This window comes from Stigmatopora nigra, chromosome 21 (genome assembly GCF_051989575.1).
Source record: "Stigmatopora nigra isolate UIUO_SnigA chromosome 21, RoL_Snig_1.1, whole genome shotgun sequence".
In the NCBI taxonomy this organism is placed as follows: Eukaryota; Metazoa; Chordata; class Actinopteri; order Syngnathiformes; family Syngnathidae; genus Stigmatopora; species Stigmatopora nigra.
Window position 1 is genome coordinate 769,687 of NC_135528.1, and position 22,016 is coordinate 791,702.

The 22,016-nt window shown below is 39.7% G+C and overlaps 1 protein-coding gene across 2 annotated transcripts in view; it reads left to right on the forward strand.

Annotated features, from left to right (window-relative positions):
• The window catches only part of vars2 (valyl-tRNA synthetase 2, mitochondrial), a 46,771-nt gene that overhangs the window by 19,144 nt on the left and 5,611 nt on the right, over nt 1-22,016 (forward strand). Inside the window, exons 9-27 of one of the 2 annotated variants that reach the window (XM_077743412.1) lie at nt 285-393; nt 1,508-1,596; nt 7,133-7,223; nt 7,375-7,502; nt 7,668-7,771; nt 8,134-8,215; nt 8,292-8,368; nt 8,531-8,618; nt 10,487-10,580; nt 10,810-10,880; nt 10,966-11,091; nt 11,180-11,284; nt 11,485-11,553; nt 11,642-11,720; nt 13,558-13,688; nt 15,159-15,311; nt 17,468-17,710; nt 19,255-19,366; nt 19,512-19,708. In XM_077743412.1, coding sequence (XP_077599538.1) covers nt 285-393; nt 1,508-1,596; nt 7,133-7,223; nt 7,375-7,502; nt 7,668-7,771; nt 8,134-8,215; nt 8,292-8,368; nt 8,531-8,618; nt 10,487-10,580; nt 10,810-10,880; nt 10,966-11,091; nt 11,180-11,284; nt 11,485-11,553; nt 11,642-11,720; nt 13,558-13,688; nt 15,159-15,311; nt 17,468-17,710; nt 19,255-19,366; nt 19,512-19,708 — 2,148 coding nt within the window. The remainder of the gene's footprint in view (nt 1-284; nt 394-1,507; nt 1,597-7,132; nt 7,224-7,374; nt 7,503-7,667; nt 7,772-8,133; nt 8,216-8,291; nt 8,369-8,530; nt 8,619-10,486; nt 10,581-10,809; nt 10,881-10,965; nt 11,092-11,179; nt 11,285-11,484; nt 11,554-11,641; nt 11,721-13,557; nt 13,689-15,158; nt 15,312-17,467; nt 17,711-19,254; nt 19,367-19,511; nt 19,709-22,016) is intronic. The other variant, XM_077743413.1, reaches the window with a different exon arrangement.

Consider the following 22,016-nt stretch of genomic DNA (forward strand, 5'->3'; position numbering starts at 1 on the left):
AGAAACCAATGATATATAAAGGAAAATCTTGAAAATGATCACCTGTGCGCGACAATTTTCAACTGAAACTGCGAACAACCTTTTTGGTACTTGATGGTTGCTTATCAAAGTTTTACATGTCCTGTTCCAGTTTGATGGCCACAAATTGTTTCATTTAAATACCAGAAGATAGCTTTGAAACCTCCTGCATTTTTTTTGTTTGTCAAGTTACTGTTTCTTCAATAAAACGCCAAATATCGCTAAGATGATGTAAGATATGTTTGAATGTTTGTATTTTTGGTCAGGTTGATTCAAAGGAACTATCTGGGAAAACATTGCTTTCAATACCTGGTTATGAACAAAAAGTGGAGTTTGGAACCATGCTCACCTTTGCATACCCTTTAGATGGTCAAGGTAAGTAAGAGTCCTGAGGCAAGAATACCTTCTTTTTTATCCATTTGCTGAGAGTCCTAGGTAATTATTTTACTCTTCCAGTGATTAGAACTTTTTTTACCGCATAGTTGATGCAAAAATGTTGTAGTATAAATGTTTTTCAAAGTCGAAGTTTAACGCCCGAGTCAGTAAAACTATATTTTAACAAAATGATCTACATATGAGAGAGCACGAGCGAGAGAGAGGGCGCGAGCGAGAGAGAGCGCGAGCGAGTGAGAGAGAGAGACAGAGAGAGACTTGACGGATGCATTCGGAACATATAATCTTTATATCTAACTCTAATGAACTTAAAAAGTTTTAATCCTACGTTACGCTAAATTTAAATTTCAATAACTAAGGCAAAGAGGCGAATTCACCACTGCTTTCGAGGCGAACTTCCTGCTTCTAAATACGTATTGGCGAGCCAGCTCAGTCTCGCATACATGTTTTCGGATAATTTCGTGTTTACTATCGATCGTCATAATATGCCTGTTTTTTTCACACTAACCTTCATTGAACCGGCTTGCCTGAATGTGTTTCCCTTGATTCTCCACTGAATAGTGAAAAAAAAGACTTATATACTTATATTTGCACGAAGAAGATGTGAAAAAGACTGGCTGTCCCGTATGCCCTTATATCAAAATTTGTCTGGTATTACAGGCAAGTATTTGCTCGAAATCTCAAATTCCTCGAATGTCAGGGCACTCCTATGTCAAGGCATTACTGTATTTTACTCTTCATCTTGCTATCTTTTAGATGCTAGGCATACTACAGTCTTCCCTCGATTATCGCGACTTCACTTACTGCAAATTCACTTCTCCACGATTTTTTTCTGCTATTAATTATTCCATTATTCCCCCAAATTATTATTATTTTTTTGTATAAAAGTTAATAAAAATGTCAAAATCCACACTGAAACTTGTAACCGCAAGCTACTCTTGCTGCTAGGACTAAGCACTGGAGAAAAAAAGGTAGTTATAATAGGAGTTACCCCCCTTCGAGATTTTTCGATTATTGTGGTCATGTCTGGTCTACAATAACCCCGATATTCGAGGGATTACTGTTTTTCTCTGTTTTGTCTGTTTTAAAAATTCAGATGGAGAGATAATGGTGTCTACAACTCGTCCAGAGACTATCCCGGGAGATGTGGCTGTAGCTGTTCACCCTAATGATCCTCGATACCTGGTCAGAATATAGTTTTTGTTGCATCGGAATTATAAATAACTCAGTGACTTGCAGTCTTGGAAGGTAGTTGAGATAAGGGATGTCCCAATGCCGACTTTTTGTACTGCAGATCCAATCCAATTTTTCCTACAATATTCGTCACCGATTCAGATCCGATGCCGAATGTTTTTTTAGACCAGTAAAAATAATGCCAATTTTTCTATAGCCAGTAAATGATAAATAACTTTGTATTAAAGAAATACAGTCATACCTCCACCCAGCCCTAACCTCACCCCTTGCCCTCCCTACTCTTAGACGTTGAAACCAGGGAACACAGAATTCATTATAAGCACAGGAAATCAAGTACAGTCACACCTCTTCTTAAGAAATAAATTGGTTCCAGAACTTTTTTCATGATTTGAAAATGTCCTAAATAGAGCAGTACTTTATATGTAAATCCTTTAATTTGTTACACAGTCTTCACTGACCTACCACATAATCTGTTTAAAATGAATTTAAATTTCCCAATTTCGCCCACAAATGAGATCATTACATTTCAGTGGTACCTCGACCTACGATCAGCCTGTCGTATGACATGCCCGTGATACGACATGCCCGTGGTACGACATGCTCGTGGTACGACATGCTCGTGGTACGACATGCTCGTGGTACGACATGCTCGTGGTACGACATGCTCGTGGTACGACATGCTCGTGGTACGACATGCTCGTGGTACGACATGCTCGTGGTACGACATGCTCGTGGTACGACATGCTCGTGGTACGACATGCTCGTGGTACGACATGCTCGTGGTACGACATGCTCGTGGTACGACATGCTCGTGCTACGACATGCTCGTGGTACGACATGCTCGTGGTACGACATGCTCGTGGTACGACATGCTCGTGGTACGACATGCTCGTGGTATGACATGCTCGTGCTACAACATGCTCGTGGTACGACATGCTCGTGGTATGACTAAAATTTCGATCAAATCATTTGGCGGCGTTACGATAAAAAATTCGAGATGCGACCAAGCCAGGTGGCCATGACATGGGAGGCTTGTTATATTGTAGCGCACTCTCTTTTTTGCTGCATCTCTTTCTTGTGTAACAGATATCTACGAGCACTGAACTGTTTCTGTCGCCTACACATGGACAAGGAAACACAACGCGCATGCGCGGGCAAAAAGAGGGCTTTCTGGGTTATGTAGTGTACTCGTGCAGACAACACCGATAGCCAATGGCACCTTTTCTCGGAATAAGACTTCAATACGCACAATCAGTACGTGGGTAGGCTGTTGCATTTCCTTATCCCCCGCCCCTTAGCATATTAGCTCCCAGTGGCGGAGCGATTGCTAATTCAAGAGGTCATGTGTTATCCTATTGTGAGGACATCTGTGTGCATCATTTTCGGAATATTTTGAAGGGAAAACAACAGCAAACAGCCCATCGGGAGCGAACGTGAGGGTGGAGGCGTGGCAAACAACTAACCTAGCCAGAATGAATGGGAAAAAAATTAAAACAAAATTAGAATTCAGTTCTGTGTAAAGTTTCATTAAACATATGTTTGAGTGTGTGTACATATCAGCGGCATTCCGTGGATTTTCTAGCGGCGCCTTCAATCCAACCCTCAAAAACTATTTTATGGCTATAAAACCTCTACTGCATCTACAGGTGCGACACATAAAAAATAATCAATAATAACCTCATACAATTAAAATATTATTTAGGAATATAGCAATATTTTACTCACCAAAAATCATTTTTAACTGTACACAATATCCATCCCCCTTTCTTTCTTCCTTCATTTCTATCACCATTTGATCAGATTTGCTTGTTTTGGAGTTTGTTTGGTCCGACCTTTCTTAATGATGTCCAGCTTTTTTTTTCTCTTGAAAAGCCTGTCTTGAAAATGGCTTTAAATCAACACAACAATATATTTGCTTGAGCAGCTCGCTCCAGATAGTTTGGTAGCTTTGGCCCGCCTAATCAAAGTTGGTGAAAGCGATGACATATCCCTACGCCTGCGAGAAGGCAATGATGTATCCCTACGCTTGCGACAAGGCATTGTGGTGTTGCCGACTCGAAATCTGGTTGGTTGAAGCAACAGTCTCACCGACGCTTGTTTAATGCAGCAGAGCCCCCAGAACTGATTGTGAAGGCCTTGAGGCAGATTTCTGACCCTGGCAACCAATAATTGCTGAAATGTGATTTTTTAAATGCTTCAAAATGAAAACACACGATTGGATGCAGTGAAACCAAGGGGAAAAGCATTGAAAGTAAGCTAACAGTCAATTTGAAATTATTTAATAAGTATTGATGGACAAAATATAATATATAATTCAGATATTTCTTAGGTCAGCAGAGAAGGCCTTGAAGGCCCTGACGGTCCCCCACTACTAGATATTAATCCAAGTTCATTTAAATTTGTTTGTTTGTTTACGAGTGCGTTGTGGATAAAGCAGGCTGTTTGCATTTGTAGTCCCTTCAAAATATTCCAAAAATCATGCACACCTATGTCCTCACAATAGGATAACGCACGACCACTTGCCAACGAGAAGTAGTCTTGTATTAGTGATTGCTCCGCCAACGGCAGCTAACAAGCTAAGGGGATTTAAAAAAAACACCAAAATATTGGAACGCTCCGCCCAATGCTCGCAGAGACATTACAAAGTGGGAGTTGCGACCAGAGAGATTACACGAGGGAGTTGTGGGGAAAGAGCCAGTGCCCCTGATGTTCTTATGAGTAGTCAACGAGATGTAGTATATACTCCTCGTATCAGTGATCGCTCTGCCATTCGCCCTGAGTGACGGAAAAAACACTGAAAAAATGCTCCGCCCAGTGCTCGTAGATATCTTGTTATACACAAAAGAGATGCGTCAAAAAGGACGCGCTAAAATCATAAACAGCCTTTCATGTCTTAGCCACCTGGCTATCTCGTATCTCAATTATTATTTGCTTGAAATTTTACTCGTATCTCGAAAAGATTGTATGTCGAGGTGCTTGTATGTCGAGGTACCACTGTTCTACCCATGTTGAAACACAGGGGAAAAAGAGAAAGCTAACAGTAGGCGACATATTAGAGAGACTGCATGAACACATGAACACACATCTAATAAACACTTCATTAAGAATTCTAACAACAGCATTATTCATTCATGCTGGAGCCTAACCCAGCTGACTTCGGGCGAAAGGCAAACTACACCCTAGACTGGTTGCCATTCAGCCCCAGGGCACACAGAGGGACAAACGACCATATGCACTCTCAATCATACCCCCACCAACGGGAATCGAGCCCGCGCCCGCCCTCACCAAAGTCAGGCGAGTGAACCTCTACAACACAAGGCGGCTATCTAACAACATTAACGTTTTTGATTTCTTTGGATTGTAATTTTATAAGTTGCTACTGGTTCTTACCTACTTGGATTTAACTTCCCCTTCTGCATTGCTGGTTGACAAACATTTTTTTTTAAAACTATCCAAAGATGATTTCTTTTGACGACTTTTAATAATGTTTCTATCGTACAACAAACAAACATTGTGAAGCTGGGCAATCACATGACCCGTGAAGACTTTCTGGATGTTTTTTTAAAATTATGAAATTACGCAATCTGTGACTTTCATTATTATGATTTAGGACAGAGACCCCGAAGCAGGCAATCCTTAAGGTATAGTTAGAGTGACAGTAGTATATCTTTATTAGTAAGCCACATGTGCAAAAAGCCTGGGTGAAGGTACTAAAGGTGTCAACCGGGGAGGTTGGTGAATATGGCGTGGAAGTCGAGAGCTGTTGGGTTCGTAACAGAATTTGAGGCAAAGGGGCCAGAGCCGTGAATTGGGCAGGTTTTTGAACGTGGGGTAGTCGGACAATTCGCCGACGTATGTTTCGCAGACGGACAGTTCGCCGAATGGGCGTATCGTCGAAAAAATTAGTGTTTAATTTATAATTTTATTAAACACATAAAAGTGGGGAAGTTTCTCATTGTGTTGTTTTTTTGTGCCGAGGTTGAAAAATATACACACAATCAGGAAGTAGAATCCCGTTTGGCGAAACGTCCGTTCATCGAAACGCCCGTTCGGTGAATCGTCCATTCGGCAAACTGTCTGTCGGCGAAACGTCTTTCGGCGAATCGTCCAGGCATGAAACGTGGTGTAGAGGTTATAGGCCGTGGGGTCTGTAACAGAATCCGAGGCGAAAGTACAAGAGGCGTGGGCCAAGGGCAAAACGAGAAGTCGGGACTGAGCAAAAGTGGCATAGTAGCGAGAGTGGCATAGTAGCAAGAGTGGCATAGTAGCGAGGGTTTTTACGGTTTTATTGTAAAAAACAAAAAAATCGCTGTATTTTCCTATGTTAAACATCATTAGCCGCTTTGCCTTGGTTATTGAAAGCTCAGTATGAAGCTCTCAAAAAGTGTCTGCTGGGGGATCTTCTTTTGGTGGAGCTTGAGCATTTCATTGTCTAACTGACACGTTACAGTAGACGTCTTAACTCTTAAAGGAGGGGTGGGAAACAGAAGTGAAACGTCAATATAGTCTAAACAAATGAAGGTTTGAAAGTCATGTGCAGCCCAGGGTGTTTTGAATCCTCTTTGTTTATTCCACTTCAAGAAGTCGAAGGTCCAAGGCGTTTGGTGTTTAGTTGACCTAAAGTTCTCGGGAGCAAAGCATTTACTTTTTTCAAGCAACCGTATAAGAATAATATGAAACTAAACAATACATTTCTACTTCATCACTAGAGAGATAGCGAGATAAAAGAGCATTAGGTTGCACAATGGTCATACAATAGCAATGGGCCCAAAATGTATGAATATAAAAACAAACTAAAAACATTTTCAAAAACACCCAAAGTTGAGAGTGGTACCTTTGCCTGACTTCAGAGCAGGCAACATGGAATCGATTTCCACTCAGTCCAGTGTAAATGTTAGTCTGAATGGTGTTCCTATGTTCCCTATGACGGACGGCAGACCAGTCTCGTTAGTAGTAGTGCAATCCCACCTTTTTCCTAAAGTGTCCAGATAGGCTTCAGCATCCTGTAATCCTGACAGGATAATCAGTGTTGAAATTATTTAATTAATAATATTTTGAACAATTACACATTTCCACTAGACCAATTAGCACTTGTTGTCAACATTAACCAATTTCAGAACTGTTTCTGAATGGGGCTGGGCCAGCAACAACAGCAAAAGTACTCAACCTCAAAATAGCTTTAAAGAGTAATGATAACCCCAACTATTTCCTCTTATTTATTATTATTTTATATATATATATATATATATATATATATATATATATATATATATATATATATATATATATATATATATATATATATATATATATATATATATATATATATATATATATATATATATTAACTCACGGGTCTCATGCAGTGGGCTGGACAGGACCCCAATTACATTGGAAGTGTAGAGGGCCAAGACTTTAGTGCGATGGCTTTGGTTAAATTTACTTCAGATCGTGACCTCAGAGAGAGAAGAAACATTTTGATTAATTATTTTTTTATGGTCGTTGATTTACAATGTCTTTGTTTCAGGATTTTCATGGAAAGCAATGCCGACATCCTTTCAGTGACAGACTGCTGCCCGTGGTGACTGATGAAACTGTCGACATGGAATTCGGCACAGGTCTCCTGCCTATTTTAGAGATGGTCGCAAAAAATATAACAGTGCAACAGTTCTAGTAGCAACACTGAAGTTTCTTTAATATTGTTTAATCTTCTTATAAAGGGGCACACCTTTTAATTTTTGTCGGCTTACTTGCTGAATTTGTTTTAAGGTGCAGTAAAGGTTACTCCTGCGCATGACCACAAAGACTTTTTAGTGTCACAGAGACATGGTCTGCCTCGTTTCACTGTTATTGGCGGAGATGGGAAGATGACGTCATCCTGTGGACAATGGCTTAAGGTACATGAACATCAAGGTCAAATTCACTGCCAAAAGAGTATATCTGTTATTGTTTAGTGATACTATCGGCTAGTTTATTTGTTTGCCTTAATATTCAAACTTCAAAATATGGAACCTAAACAGTAAAGAATGTCTTTCTTTATATATCTTGTTGGTTGATTCAAGGGAATAAAGCGTTTTGATGCCAGACAGCTGATAGTAAACGTTCTGATTGAAAAAAAGCTCTTCAGAGGAAAGAAGGAGCATACCATGACCTTACCTATTTGCAGGTAAATAGCACCTACACAATCCTAAATAAATTATAAAAGAGTTATCTTAAACATTTTCATCGAGCCGTTACATCTCTCTTTGTCGTCACTCCCATGGAGCGGCAAGAACAGTATGTAAATAATACCTCAACAAGAAAACCCAATTCGTTAAAATGCAGTAAACCTTGGGGACATTTTTTTTGTAAGTTCTAAATGTTCTACTTTTAAGTGCCCTATGTCAGTAAATGTGCCCCTTTGTATGTGTACGGTTTATTATCGCCTAATAATGGGAATTGGAATCACTAATAAGAGTAGCAATTTGCTGAAGTATGTGATTCATAATCTTTGGATGAATGTTGTTCAAATAACTTTCCACATCTCAGCCGCTCAGGAGATGTCATTGAACCGCTTCTAAAGAAGCAATGGTTTGTCCGCTGTCATGGAATGGCTCAAAAAGCTGTAAAGGTAAGTTCCGTAGGTGATGTTGTTGTGATTGGTGACAGCTGAAATACTCAGTCTGACTCCCTTTTTTAATTGTCAGGCTGTTGAGGATTGTGAGCTAGAACTCATCCCTCACTTTTACACCAAAACATGGAGGAACTGGTTATCCAACATCAAGTAAGCCCTTTGAATTGCAGTGACAAAATCATGTGAGACATTAAAACAAAAATATCGTAAAAGTTGCTGTGTATAACCCATTGTTCCACAATGAAATCTTGTGATGATTCTGCCTTTGTTTCCTCCATAAAGGTGAACAATGCAGCTATGTTTGCTTTACAGTGATTGGTGCATTTCCAGGCAGCTGTGGTGGGGGCATCAGATCCCTGCTTATAGAGTGGTGTTTCCTAATTCAACTGATGAACATGAGGTTGGGTTTTGTTGTCACAGTGGTCATATTACATGAAAATGTATATTTGGGGTGGGAAACTCTGGCTACCTCATAATACAATTTGCAAAAAAGAGTCATGATAACTGTTACCTAGAGATAATTCCAATACATTCTAAAATACAACTCATGAACAGGAAAAACAATGTCTTTTTTTCTTTCTGCTGTAAATGAAAATGTGTTTATCACCAGTAGAGTTTTACTCCATTTGAACCTGGAGGGGGGCAGGGAATGTAAGTTCGTTTATTCACTGCAGTACCTCCCACTTGAAACAGACTCGAAATCTTTGGGCATCAAAAGTGTTAATTTCGAGTAATTTTAAGTCATTTCTGAGTCATTTCATGTAGATTTTGAAGCATTTATGGGTCACTTTCTATTTATTTCAGATTACTAACACTGAAATGTCCCCACATGTATACCATCATATTTTTCAGACTGTAAATCAAAGTTTTTTAAAAATAGTGTGTTTGCGTGTGTGTGTGTTTGCGTGTGTGTGTTTGCGTGTGTGTGTGTTTGCGTGTGTGTGTGTGTGGGTTTGCGTGTGTGTGTGTGGGTTTGCATGTGTGTGTGTGTGTTTGCGTGTGTGTGTTTGCGTGTGTGTGTTTGCGTGTGTGTGTGTTTGCGTGTGTGTATGTGTGGGTTTGCGTGTGTGTGTGTGTGTTTGCGTGTGTGTGTGTGTTTGTGTGTTTGCGTGTGTGTGTGTTTGCGTGTGTGTGTGTGTGTGTGTGTGTGTGTGTGTGTGTGTGCATGTGTACTTGTGTGTATGTGTATGTATATATATGTATGTGTATGTGTATGTATATATGTATGTATATATATGTATGTGTATGTGTATGTATATATGTATGTATATATATGTATGTGTATGTGTATGTATATATGTATGTATATATATGTATGTGTATGTGTATGTATATATGTATGTATATATATATATATATATATATATATATATATATATATATATATATATATATATGTATATGTATGTGTATATATATGTATGTGTATGTATATATGTATGTATATATATATGTATGTGTATATATATATATGTATGTGTATATATATATATATATATATATATATATATATATATATATATATATATATATATATATATATATATATATATATATATATATATATATATATATATATATATATATATATATATATATATATATATATATATATATATATATATATATATATATATATATATATATATATATATATATATATATATATATATATATATATATATATATATATATATATATATATATATATATATATATAAAAATCACTTGTTTCAGATGTGTCGTCATCATTGTGTTTAAAATTGAATTTGTGTTGAAAAGATTTTACAAAATTGAGTCATGGCAAAGAGGGTTGTCTTATACTCGGGCCAATATGGTATGTATATATATACATCTATTTTCTGAACCGCTTATCCTGACAAGGGTCGCAGGGGTGCTGGAGCCTATCCTAGCTAACTACAGGCAACAGGCAAGGGACACCCTGAATTGGTGTCCAGCCAATTTCAGGGTACAAAGAGATGGACAGCCATTCACGCTCACACTCATACCTAGGACCAATTCAGCGCGTTCAACTAGCCCACCGTGCATGTGTTTGAGATGTTGTAACAGACCAGAGTACCTGTAGAAAACCCATGCAATCCTGGGAAGAATATACAAACTCCAAACAGGAAAATCTGAATTTAGGATTGAATCCTCAATGTCAGAACTGTGATGCCGAGGCGCTAAATGCTCGCCTGATAGTGTTTAATAATATTAAAATGGTTTGGAAACACAGTAATAGAAATATAATTGTTTCTATTTGGTTAGGACCGGTGGATATGGGGAATTGATGAGGATGATGCTCGTCATAGAGCTGCTGTCAAATATCGACAGACACCAGAGGACATCGTTTTGACTCAGGGTACACACTTCCTAAAAGCTGTCACCTCATTGTGCGCTGTTCAAAAATTGGCAAATACTTATAAACATTTTTGTCACTTTTTCCGACCCACATAACATTGACATCACAATTTGCTTGTCTCAATTTAACATTGTGCTTTCATAGCTTTTTAATGGCATTCATGTTGAAGTTATCTTTCCAGTGTTGGAAGGATCCAATCATAGTTCTTTCTGCTTGTTGCATTGGTCAGACTCTGATGTTCTAGATACCTGGTTCTCTTCTGCACTGTTTCCTTTTGCCATGCTGGGTTGGCCTCAACAGGTACCGCATGACCTTCAGCAGAATGTAGTTATTGATCTAGGTAATCATGGGTGTTTAAGACTATAACCACAGCTGTCTTCTACAGACCAGAGATTTTCAGTGCTTCTACCCAAATTCCATCCTGGAGACAGGCAGTGATCTAATCTTCTTTTGGGTAGCGAGGATGGTAATGCTAGGTACAGAGCTGACAGGCCAGTTGCCATTCAAACAGGTAAATAAGTCAAATAAAAACTATGTTTATTGCTTTTAATTGTTTGTTCTAATCACAATATTTATTCTTTCCTTTTCTTGAATCTTAGGTTCTGCTTCACTCTCTTGTTAGAGATAAACATGGTAGAAAAATGAGTAAATCCTTGGGAAATGTTATCGACCCCTTGGATGTGATAAATGGAATCTCTTTGGAGGTGTGGAACAATGACAAAAAAACTGGTTCTATTATTTTATCAGTCTTTCAATTATGTTTTAGTCATTCGTTGAAAAGGAAAACGGCTCAAAGACATTACTGATATATTTATCCTCACTTTCCAAAAGGCCACCCATATGTTTTAAGGTATTACTGCAACTGCTGAGTTTTTCCTTTTACACATTCTTGTTTTCCTTTTAGAGGCTCCAACAAAAAATTAAGGAGGGAAACCTTGACCCCAGAGAGCAAATGGTTGCCATGGACGCTCAGGTCAGATCTCCCTTATTTGTGTCCCCTTTCTGATTTTGTGTTGTGATCATATTCTCCGGTTTTTAACTACTCACTATGCCTCCGACAGAGGAAAGATTTTCCCAATGGGATCCCTCAGTGTGGGACTGATGCTTTAAGATTTGCCCTTTGCTCTCACAATATGTTGGGTGAGTGATTGTTGTCTCTCTTAATATCCTTTTAAGTAACTCCAAGCGTATCATCTCCTTTTTTGTTTAACCCCCCTTAGAAAAACTCCCCAAAAAAAATCACTGTCAGAACTCTGTGACGACAAACGGTGGCCAAAAGTCCCCAAAAGAATCTTGAGACATTGGAGATTGGTGTTTTGTTTTAGATTAGTTTTTTTTTTAATGGTGATCATTAACAGTTACACTTTATGGCTAAGCAGAGGGGAAAACAATAAGAAATGGTTCAATTCTGGAAAAAAAATCAAATCAAATCTATACAGCACTTATGTCTGCAGTTTAAACAGAGTGATCATATATTGATGAGCTGTGGGACCGATTGGACTGACCTGAATCATGGCTCATAAGCAAGATGTCTTTTGAAAGGAGGAGGGGATTATTAACTTAACTAAAATAACTATTACGCAGTGTTGCAAACATGCTGGTGGTTAACAGTTAACTGTGACTAAAACCACAACTACCGTATTTTCTCGCGTATAAGCCATATTTGTAACAAAAAAAATGATGATTCATCAAGGGTACCGCACAAGACTTCCTATACTCTTTTTTCACTAGTAGATGTTGGAAAAGTCACATTTACTATTTGTTGGTTATTTTCTGTTTTGCAGTAAGAAGCAATTACAACAACCATTACTGGATGAATTAATTCCTTATGATATTGACCCTAATAATGTGCTTTTGATTCATACAGTATCTCAGAAATACAATGTGCAATGACTTTTCTTAAGATTTTTTCTTAAGTAACACATTTGCACTCCCTATTAAAACCTTGAATATGGAGGTGGAAATTGTGAATTGGGGCAGCTTGTACGTGAGAAATTTAAAAATTCAATGATTTCAAAGCAATCTTAAGGGTGCAGCTTATACGCGAGGCGGCTTATGTGCGGGTAAATACGATAAGCACAAACTACTAAATGCAAATGATCCTATACTACTACTTTATGCAATGTTCAGAAACTTAAAGCTATGGAGTGTCTTAAAAAGAGACTGATTTTTAAAAAGAGGACCGATTGGTAGGAAATGGAGTGCATATATATTTTTGAACTTTTAGAAACTGCCAAATGAAAATCAGATATAAGTTAAAAAAATTAAATAAAATGTGCTGCTCCAATGAAATTTATGAAAACACCTGCCTGAAAAAATGCAAATTTCCATATTCATTGATGATATTGGATACATATTCTGTGAAAGCCTCAGAAGGCGAGGGTCCCAGGGGCCTGGGGCTTAAGAATCTTTCCTATGGGCAGGAAATGGGATGCACTTTGCATTTTTTGCCAGTTTATATATCTTTAATAGATGCTCACGTCTGTTTTGACATTTCTAACACATTTCTTATCCCATCAGTTGAAAGGATGTTAAGGTTATTTATATTTTCTCCCTGAACTGACAATGCACCGTACTATTGAGTAAATGCTGTGAAAACACACATCGTGTCAATGTCGTACCCTGCAAATAATCCGTAATCTCAAACCAATTAAAAATATGTGGTGAAAATGTTTGTCAGTAATTTAGGTTGATGCATTAGAAATGCAAGCTTGTCACAAAAATGACTGAAAATGACAGCCACATTTTTTCTATTGATTTATTTTAGTGTTTTATAAAGTCAGAAATATGAAATGACTAAAGTTTAGTCCCTCATTAGAAACTAAAACGATTAAGTGGACATCCAACAACACTGGTGATGTCACCTTTTTTCTCAAGGTTTGTCTTTTAAAGACACTTTTACAACAGAAGTAATTGCCTGTTTTTTCTCATTTATGTGTAATGTGGATCTTTTATTCTTTTTTTGCCTTCATTTCAGGAGAAGACATCAGTCTATCAATCTCTCGAGTCATGAACTCCAGACATTTCTGTAATAAAATATGGCAGACATTGAGATTTACTTTGGGCGTGCTGGGTGACAACACTACACCAATGGGGACCCTGGAGGAGGTACAATCAGTTTTGCAAATGCAATCAAACCTAAAGCATTGCTGACCACAAGTAAATTATACTGTTTAAATTTTGTTTGTGTCAGCAATCCTATCATAAATACAATAGCATATTTTCCGGCCGAAAGTCACATTTTTTGTTATTGTTGGGCTGGGGCTGCGACTTTTATGTGCAATTATTCACACATGATCTAATTTCACGTTATTTTTACGAACCGTAAGAGGGTGCTCTAGGTATGCATTGATAATTTCAACATTTGACTTTTGGCTTATTCCCTCAGCGGTCGTATCCATACCATATTTTCACACCTGTAGCATACACTTAAAAGTATATATTTTTTTCTAAAATAGGCGGGGCACCCAATCAGTCCGTGCAGCTTATGTATTAAATTCAAAATTTTGTATGACCCAGACTGCTTGATTGATTGGTTTATTTTCTTGCCGACGTACTACTTATTGCGATCAACCCAGCGGACCTTCACCCTAAATATAGCCTCCCCATGTATCCCAAGCATTATGGTAAATCCATTCAAAACATCCCAGGCGAAGACAAGGCAGTTGACTTACTTCTGTGTGCTCATACAGTTTTTAACCCTACATACAAAGAGGAGCAGGAATTGTCGCACAGGTTAGCACAGTAGTTTGAACTTTTGTCAAAGCTGGAATAACTATTACTGTCAGGAGTGGCTGGATTGCCTCTCCTGGCATGACGTCACGATAATTATCAGCTGTGGCTAATTACGTGATTAGATTATTTTTGGTATTTAAGCATTATGGTTTTCTGTGGACGCTGTCGGATCGTCTGGTTTCGTTCCTGTTTTTCCTCGTAGTCATTGCCGTTTCCATTGACGCCACGCCGCATGTTCATTTCGTTTGTCAAGAGAGATCAAGCTAAGTTGTTAATGTTATGTTACCACGTTTATTAAATCAACCTACAAGAGCAACAGATCTGCCTTCCCTTTTCCATTTACTTCGGCGACTCTGCATCTGGGTTCAACTTCCCCTCCGATCGTGTCGCACTACGCGGCGCGATCGTAACAATTACGAAACATCACGGTGACAACTCGGACCCTGACAATGAGATGGGAACCCAGCATTGTTGGCGAACTCACCCACTTGGCTGAACTCTTTATCGGACACAGGAGATGAGGACTTTGACAAATTAGTAGATGTTTGAATACTTTGACCTATATTTTTGTGAATACACATTACATCAATAACATAAAATCAAGCACTGTTTGCTCCTATTCCATATACATATTTAAAACTTAAGCTAGCATGCATGCTAACGTGTGTCATGCTACCACATCCATTGTAGTGCATCCTTTGAAACAAAACACCTTTTCTATTGACAAAAAAAAGAAAATACATCCGCAACTTTGACTGTACCCCTTTTAGGCGGTGTGTCTTATAGGTGTGAACATACGATACATGCTACATGCTTTTCTACCTCTCCGTTTCTTTTCATTAGACATCTCATTTGACCAGTATGGATCGATGGATTTGCTCCCGACTATACAGTACAGTGGCACAAGTGGAGAAGGCATTTGAAGAATATGAGCTGCACTCCGTCACTGCTGCTTTGTACTCCTTCTGGGTACACAACCTGTGTGATGTCTACATGGTGAGAAAGTCAGATATTGGTTACATTTTGCCTGAGTAACTGCAACAGTATTGCTAACCAATCACATAGAATAACACAAAACAGGCAGACAGTAAGGGATGCCGTCAGGCAGAAAAAAGATACATATCAGGCCTTTTTGGCCCACGGGACTCCAGAGGCAGCTGACGTGGACCGGGTGGCCGAGCGACACGGGGCTCTGGTCGTCTCCAAGGTAAAAACCCAGGCATGGGAGGAGTTCAGAGAGGCCAGGGAGAATGACTTTCGGGTAGTTTTGAGGAAATGTTTGTCCACCATCCCATGTTTCAGGAGGAGGAAGCGGTGCACCGTCAACACAGCGTATCATCAGGACGGGGTGCTGCTGACCTCGACTCTGGATGTTGCCAGAGCCGGTAGGTGGAATCTCGTATTCAGGAGGAGTAGTGTGGTTTTCGTCCTGGCTTTAGAACAGTGGATCAGCTTTACACCTTCAGCACTGTCCTCGCCCAACCAGTCTACATGTGCTTTGTGGACTTGGAGAAGGAGTTCGACTGTTTGTCCCCCCGGGAATTATGTGGGTGGTACTCCGGGAGTATGGGGTTCCGGAAAAACTGCTACGCAGGGTTCGGTCCATATACGTGTTTTCAGCGAAATGTCCGTTCGGCAAACTGTCTGTCGGTGAAACGTCTGTTGGCAAAACGTCTGTCGGCGAAACGTCTGTCGGCGAAACGTCTGTCGGCGAAACATCTGTCGGCGAAACGTCTGTCGGCGAAACGTCTGTCGGCAAAACGTCTGTTGGCGAAACGTCTGTCGGCGAAACGTCTTGTGGCGAATCGTCTGAGTACCGTTTGGTCTATGTAGCCAGCAGTAAGTTAGATCAGTTTCTAGTGGCCGTTGGACTCCGCCAGGGTTGTCCTTTGTCACCAATTCTGTTGACAACTTTTATGGACAGAATATATTGGCGCAGCCATGGCATTGAGAGGGTTCGGTTTGTTGGCCTTAGTTGGTTGATATGATGGTTCTGTTGGCTTCCTCAGGCATTGATCTCCAACTCTCGTTGGAATAATTCGCAGCCGAGTGTGAAGTGGTCGGGATGAGAATCACCACCTGCAAAACTGATACCATGGTCCTCAGTTGGAAAATGGTGACGTGTCCTCTGCGGTAAGAGACGCGGTCCTTCCCCAGGTGGAGGAGTCCAAGTATCTCAGGGTTCACGAGTGAGGGAAGAATGGACAGGTGCAGCATCTGGAGTGATGCGGACTCTGTATCGGTCCGTCGTGATGAGGAAGGAGCTGAGCCAAAAGGCGAGGCTCTCAATTTACTGGTCAACTATGTTCCTACCCTCATCTATGGTCACGAGTTGAGGGTTGTGACCGAAGAATGAGATCCTGGATACAAGTGGCTGAAATGAGTTTAGACCGCAGGATGTCTGGACTCTCCCTTAGAGATAGGATGTGACGCTTCGTCATCCGGGAAAGCCTCGGAGTATAGCCGCCAATACTCCAGATCGAGAGGAGCTAGATGAGTTGGCTCGGGCATCTGATCAGGGTGCCCCATGTACTTCTCCCTAGGGAGATGTTCCGGGGACGTCGCGCCGGGAGGGGGCCATGAGGCTGACCTCGGACATGCTGGGGAGACTATGTCTCCGGGCTAGCCCATTAACGCCCTGGGGGCTCTCCGGAAAGAGCTGGATGAAATGGCTTGGGAGAGGGAAGTCCGGGCTTCCCTGCTAAAGCTGCTGTCCATGCCACCCGACTTCGGATAAGCGGCAGAAGATGAGATGGGATGAGATGGGATGAGATGGGATGAGATGGGATGAGATGGGATGAGATGGGATGAGATGGGATGAGATGGGATGAGATGGGATGAGATGGGATGAGATGGGATGAGATGGGATGAGATGGGATGAGATGGGATGAGATGGGATGAGATGGGATGAGATGAGATGGAATGGAGTGAGGTGCGTGGCCGGTCTACTTGCCGAAAGACATTTAACCGACTGACATCTGGTCAAGGGCCCACTCGCCAAGGGGGCATCTGGCCGAACGTAGAATTAGCCAAACGACTAATTAGCCGACCGACTAGCTACATTCGGCTATGAAACATTCAAGAAAAGATTTATATTGACTGCAAATGGAGGAACGTCTCTAAAAACTAAAAACTTTTTGTTTGTTTTATAGGAGAGTGTGAAACCTATGCTACTTCAACAAAACGAAGTAACCGGGGTCTTGAAATCTGGTGGCAAAGTGAGAGCAACAGCAAGTGTTGTCCTCTATCACTGTGTATCTCTGTCTTTGGCCCTCCTCTCGCCCATCATGCCATTCCTTACTGAAGAACTGTGGCAGAGACTCCAGCCATTCAGACCAGAAACTGTAGCCCAGAGGAGCCTTTGTCTTCAGCCTTACCCCCGCTCTTCTCATCTGGTACCGCCACCATTGCATGTTCTTGACCTTCCATTCTCTCAAATAAACATGAACATAAGACCCACGGTCCGAATGCAGCTCGTTAGGGGATCTAATTAGCCCCGCTAAATTATTTTCCCTGACAGGCAGCTTATTCATACTGCACATACAAAATCATTAGCATTTGACATTGGTATAAAAACATTTAAGTCGTGTGATCTATTGCGTGTACTACTGCAATGTTTCCCGACAACTGTGCTGCGTAATACAGAAAATTACTTGCCAAGTAACATAGTAAAACAGTGGTACCTTGAGATACGAGCTTAATGCGTTCCGGAACTGAGCTTGTATGTTGATTTACTTGTATCTCAAATCAAAGTTTCCCATAGAAATGAACTAAATACATATTAATTCGTTCGCACCCTCTGAAAAAAAGACCCAAAAACACGATATTACAATGGAAAAACATTTTTATTATTTGTAAATCACGTATGCACTCATAACGTAACAAACTATAAATCTAACTTAAATTAACTTAGATTTCTATAAGGACACACCGTTTTAATCTTAAATTACACTAAATTTAAACCTTCTTGTGCCATAACTAAGACAACGAGGTTCATGTGTTCCACCGCGGCTTTCGGGGCAAACTTCCTGCTTCTCCATACGTATTGGCGAGCCAGTTTAGTCATACGTACACGACTCATGTCTTTCGATTATTTCGTGCTTAATATCGATTGTCATCATACGTCTTTTCTTCGCACTACCCTACATTGCACTGGCTTGCTTTGGATCCTTTGTGTTTCCCTTAATTCTGCACTGACTAATGCAAAAAACCGGAAAGAATGCAAAATTCCGCCCAATGCTCGTAGAGATCTTTGCACGAAGGATATGGGGCGAAAGAGGGCAGCCTCTTGCGTTGGCCACCTGGCTATATGCTCGTATATCAAAATACGTCTCAAATCTCAAGGTAAATATTTGCTTGGAATTTTACTCGTGTCCAAAATTACTCGTATGTCGGGGCACTCGTATTAATGTATTCCAAGCAAAAAATTCTGATACACATTACAAGATTAAAATCTAAATTTGATGAACAATAAATCCATGTAATATTACACAATTAAACTTATGTTGAAAATTCTTAATATAATGCAAATTGTTTTTTGGTTTCGCAGGAATTAACTTTTGGTGATGTCAAGTCTGTCACCAAAAAAATGTTTGTGTATTATTAAGAGATTGTCATAATTTTGGGAGAAAAAAAATCATCAAATTATTATTTTTGTATAGGCTTTAAAACATATAGTATTGCAGTAACGTAATGTTTTTTCGATAATCACGAAAATTTGAGGGATTACTGTACATCCGCAATGCAAACATTACACCGCCAACTTTAAAATAATATGTATGCTTTCTGTCATTAGGCTTATAAAAACAAGTATCATAGTTAGAATCTGAGAAAGAAAGACATTGGAGGAGAAAATAAATGTCTTGTTTCTAAATAATTCAGGATTCTATAGACATTATAAACAGCTTGTATGTTTATATTCTTATTTCCATCCTGCTAGAAACACTGGCATTTTCCAGAAGAGGAACAGGGTTTCCTTCTGGTCCAGAAAGTGATCAGAGTGGCACGATTCCTTAGGGCACAATGTGGTTTGACCAAAGAAAAGCCTGAAAGTAAGCGTTCCCTTGTAATTATTTTATGATATTAACAATTGATCAATTGACAATTTGATCCTAAAATATTATTTATAGTTACATTCAGATGTTTTGGAAACAGTATCCTTGTATTCATAAGGTTTGACTTTTATATGTATTTCAGTGTGGGTGGTATGTTCACCAAATCAGTCGCAGACTCTCCTTCACTTTGGTTCTGCTGTATGGACTTTGAGCCGAGTCTCCCGCATCAACATCTACTGCCCTGAAGAGCCTCTCTCTCATCTCTCCTCCGCTGCCCCACCCAAAAGCTGCCTTGTAGGTGTTGTGGACCTCACATGTCAGCTGCACCTTCCTCTTCAGGTAGTATTCTGCTTCTTATTTCTCATGAAGCAGGAAAATATAGAAATGATGGCATCCAAAACATAATACTTTGTTGCCTCACATTTCACATCCTGTTATACTCAGTAAACATTTTCGATACCTGCCAAAGACGTTCCTGCAATTTTCTATAGTTTTACCCACTGTTCCTGGATATTTTCCAGACTCCCTGTTTTGGGAATTTTCACAGATGTTCAAATCACGTTAAATTAAATATCATTAGAATACTCTAATATATTTGTTTTTGTTCGTTCAAAGTAACCCCAGAAAATAACAGCCTCTGCTATTTTTCATAGAACAGTAATCCCTCATATATTGCAGATCATGTAGACCAGACATGGCCGCGATAATCGATTAACTGCAAAGTAGGATCACACCTATTATTAGTAACACACTAAAAAAATACCTTGAGATATGAGCTTAATGCATTCCGGGACCGAGCTCGTATGACAATTTGGCGTTGAGGGGGTCCGGTTTGGTGTCCTGCTGTATGGACTTTGAGCCGAGTCTCCCGCATCACACAGGACCATAGTAAATAACTAAATACAAATTAATCCGTTCCCACCCTTTGAAAAAACACCAAAAACAGGATATCACAATGGAAAAACAGATTTTTATTTGTTTAAATCACCACCTACTCAGAAAGTAACAAATACGTATCTAGTGGTTATGATCTTCAATACTAAAATGTGACATTACTCGATACAGACAGATGGTAACAGCTTACCGTGGAGTGTCCGGACGAAAAAGAGAGATAAGGGACAGGAGAGAGATTTGACGCACGGCAACGTGCTCGTAACATAAAATAATATTTCACATAAATGAACTTAGATGCACACACTTAAAAACACGTTTAAATCTTATGTTGCACTAAATTTAAACCTTGTGCGATAACCGAGGCAAATATGTTAATGTATTCCAACAAGGCTTTCGCGTCGGAACTTGCTGGTTCTCCATTTCTCAGAACCAAATTAACCTTAGCTCGTTTTTTAAAATTATTGAACCAGCCACAACTTCCTTTGAAGGGTTCTGCTGGTGTCTTTTTCAGATGCTTGCTTTGCTTTCAAGCCCATGTAGATTCTGCTGGCTTTTTTTTGCACATTATAGACTCTATCATGCTATCTCCAGTAAAAAAATGCAACCAGTATGGCCCGGTGCATGTAGATGTTTTTAGGGGAGGGAGATGCACCAAGAAAGACAGAGTGATGCTGTTCTCATGAGCCTCTTGCATACTCGACCACCAGGACGGCTGCATCGGGAACCCTCTCATATGCTATCTCAAATTTGTCTCGTATTTCAAGGCAAAAGTTTGCTCTGAATTTTCCTCGTATCTCAAATTTCTTGTATGTTGGGAAACCCGTTTGTCAAGGTACTGTGCAGCAAATCAAAATTTCTCAAAAGATGGGCCTATTCATTCTTTTCCTTTACAAAGATCAGTCATCCTGGTCCCTTTGCAGAAAAACAGCCCTGAAGCATGAAGTTTCAATCCCGATGCTTCACAGTGGGTATGGTGTTCTCCGGATGCAATTCAGTTTTCTTTCTCTTCCAAACACGAGAGAACCTGTGTTTCTACCAAAAACTTCTATTTGGTTTCATCTGACCAAAAACATTCTCCAAGTTCTCTTCTGGATCATCCAAATGCTCACTAGCGAACCGCAGACGGGCCTGGATGTGTACAGGATTCAGCTGGGGGACACGTCTGGCAGTGCATTGTGTTGCTGATAGTAGCCTTTGTTACTGTGGTCACAGCTCTTTAAGTCATTCACTACACCAAGACACCAAGCATTTTACATATTGCAGATTCAGTCTTCCCAGCCTGGTGCATATCTACAATTTTGTCTCTGGTGTCCTTTGACAGCTCTTTGATCTTGGCCATAGTGGAGTTTGGAGTGTGAGAGACTGAGGTTGTGGACAGGAGTCTTTTGTACCGATGAGTTATAACAGATGCTATTAATACAGGTAATGAGTGGAGACCCTACTAGAAGAAGTTAGAACTCTTTGACAGCCAGAAATCTTCCTTTTTTGCAGGTGACCAAATACTTTTTCTCCACTCTAATTTTGAAATAAATTATTTAAAAATAAAACAATGTGATCTTCTGTTTTTTTCCACATTCTATCTTTCATGGTTGAGGTCTACCCATGTTGACAATTATAGGCCTCTAATCTTTTCAAGAACTTGTACAATTGGTGGTCGACTAAATACTTATTTGCCCCTCTATATATTCGGGCAAAAGTCCCAAAAATACGGCATTTGTCGCTTAAATTTGCTGCTCATCTGTTGCACAATCTT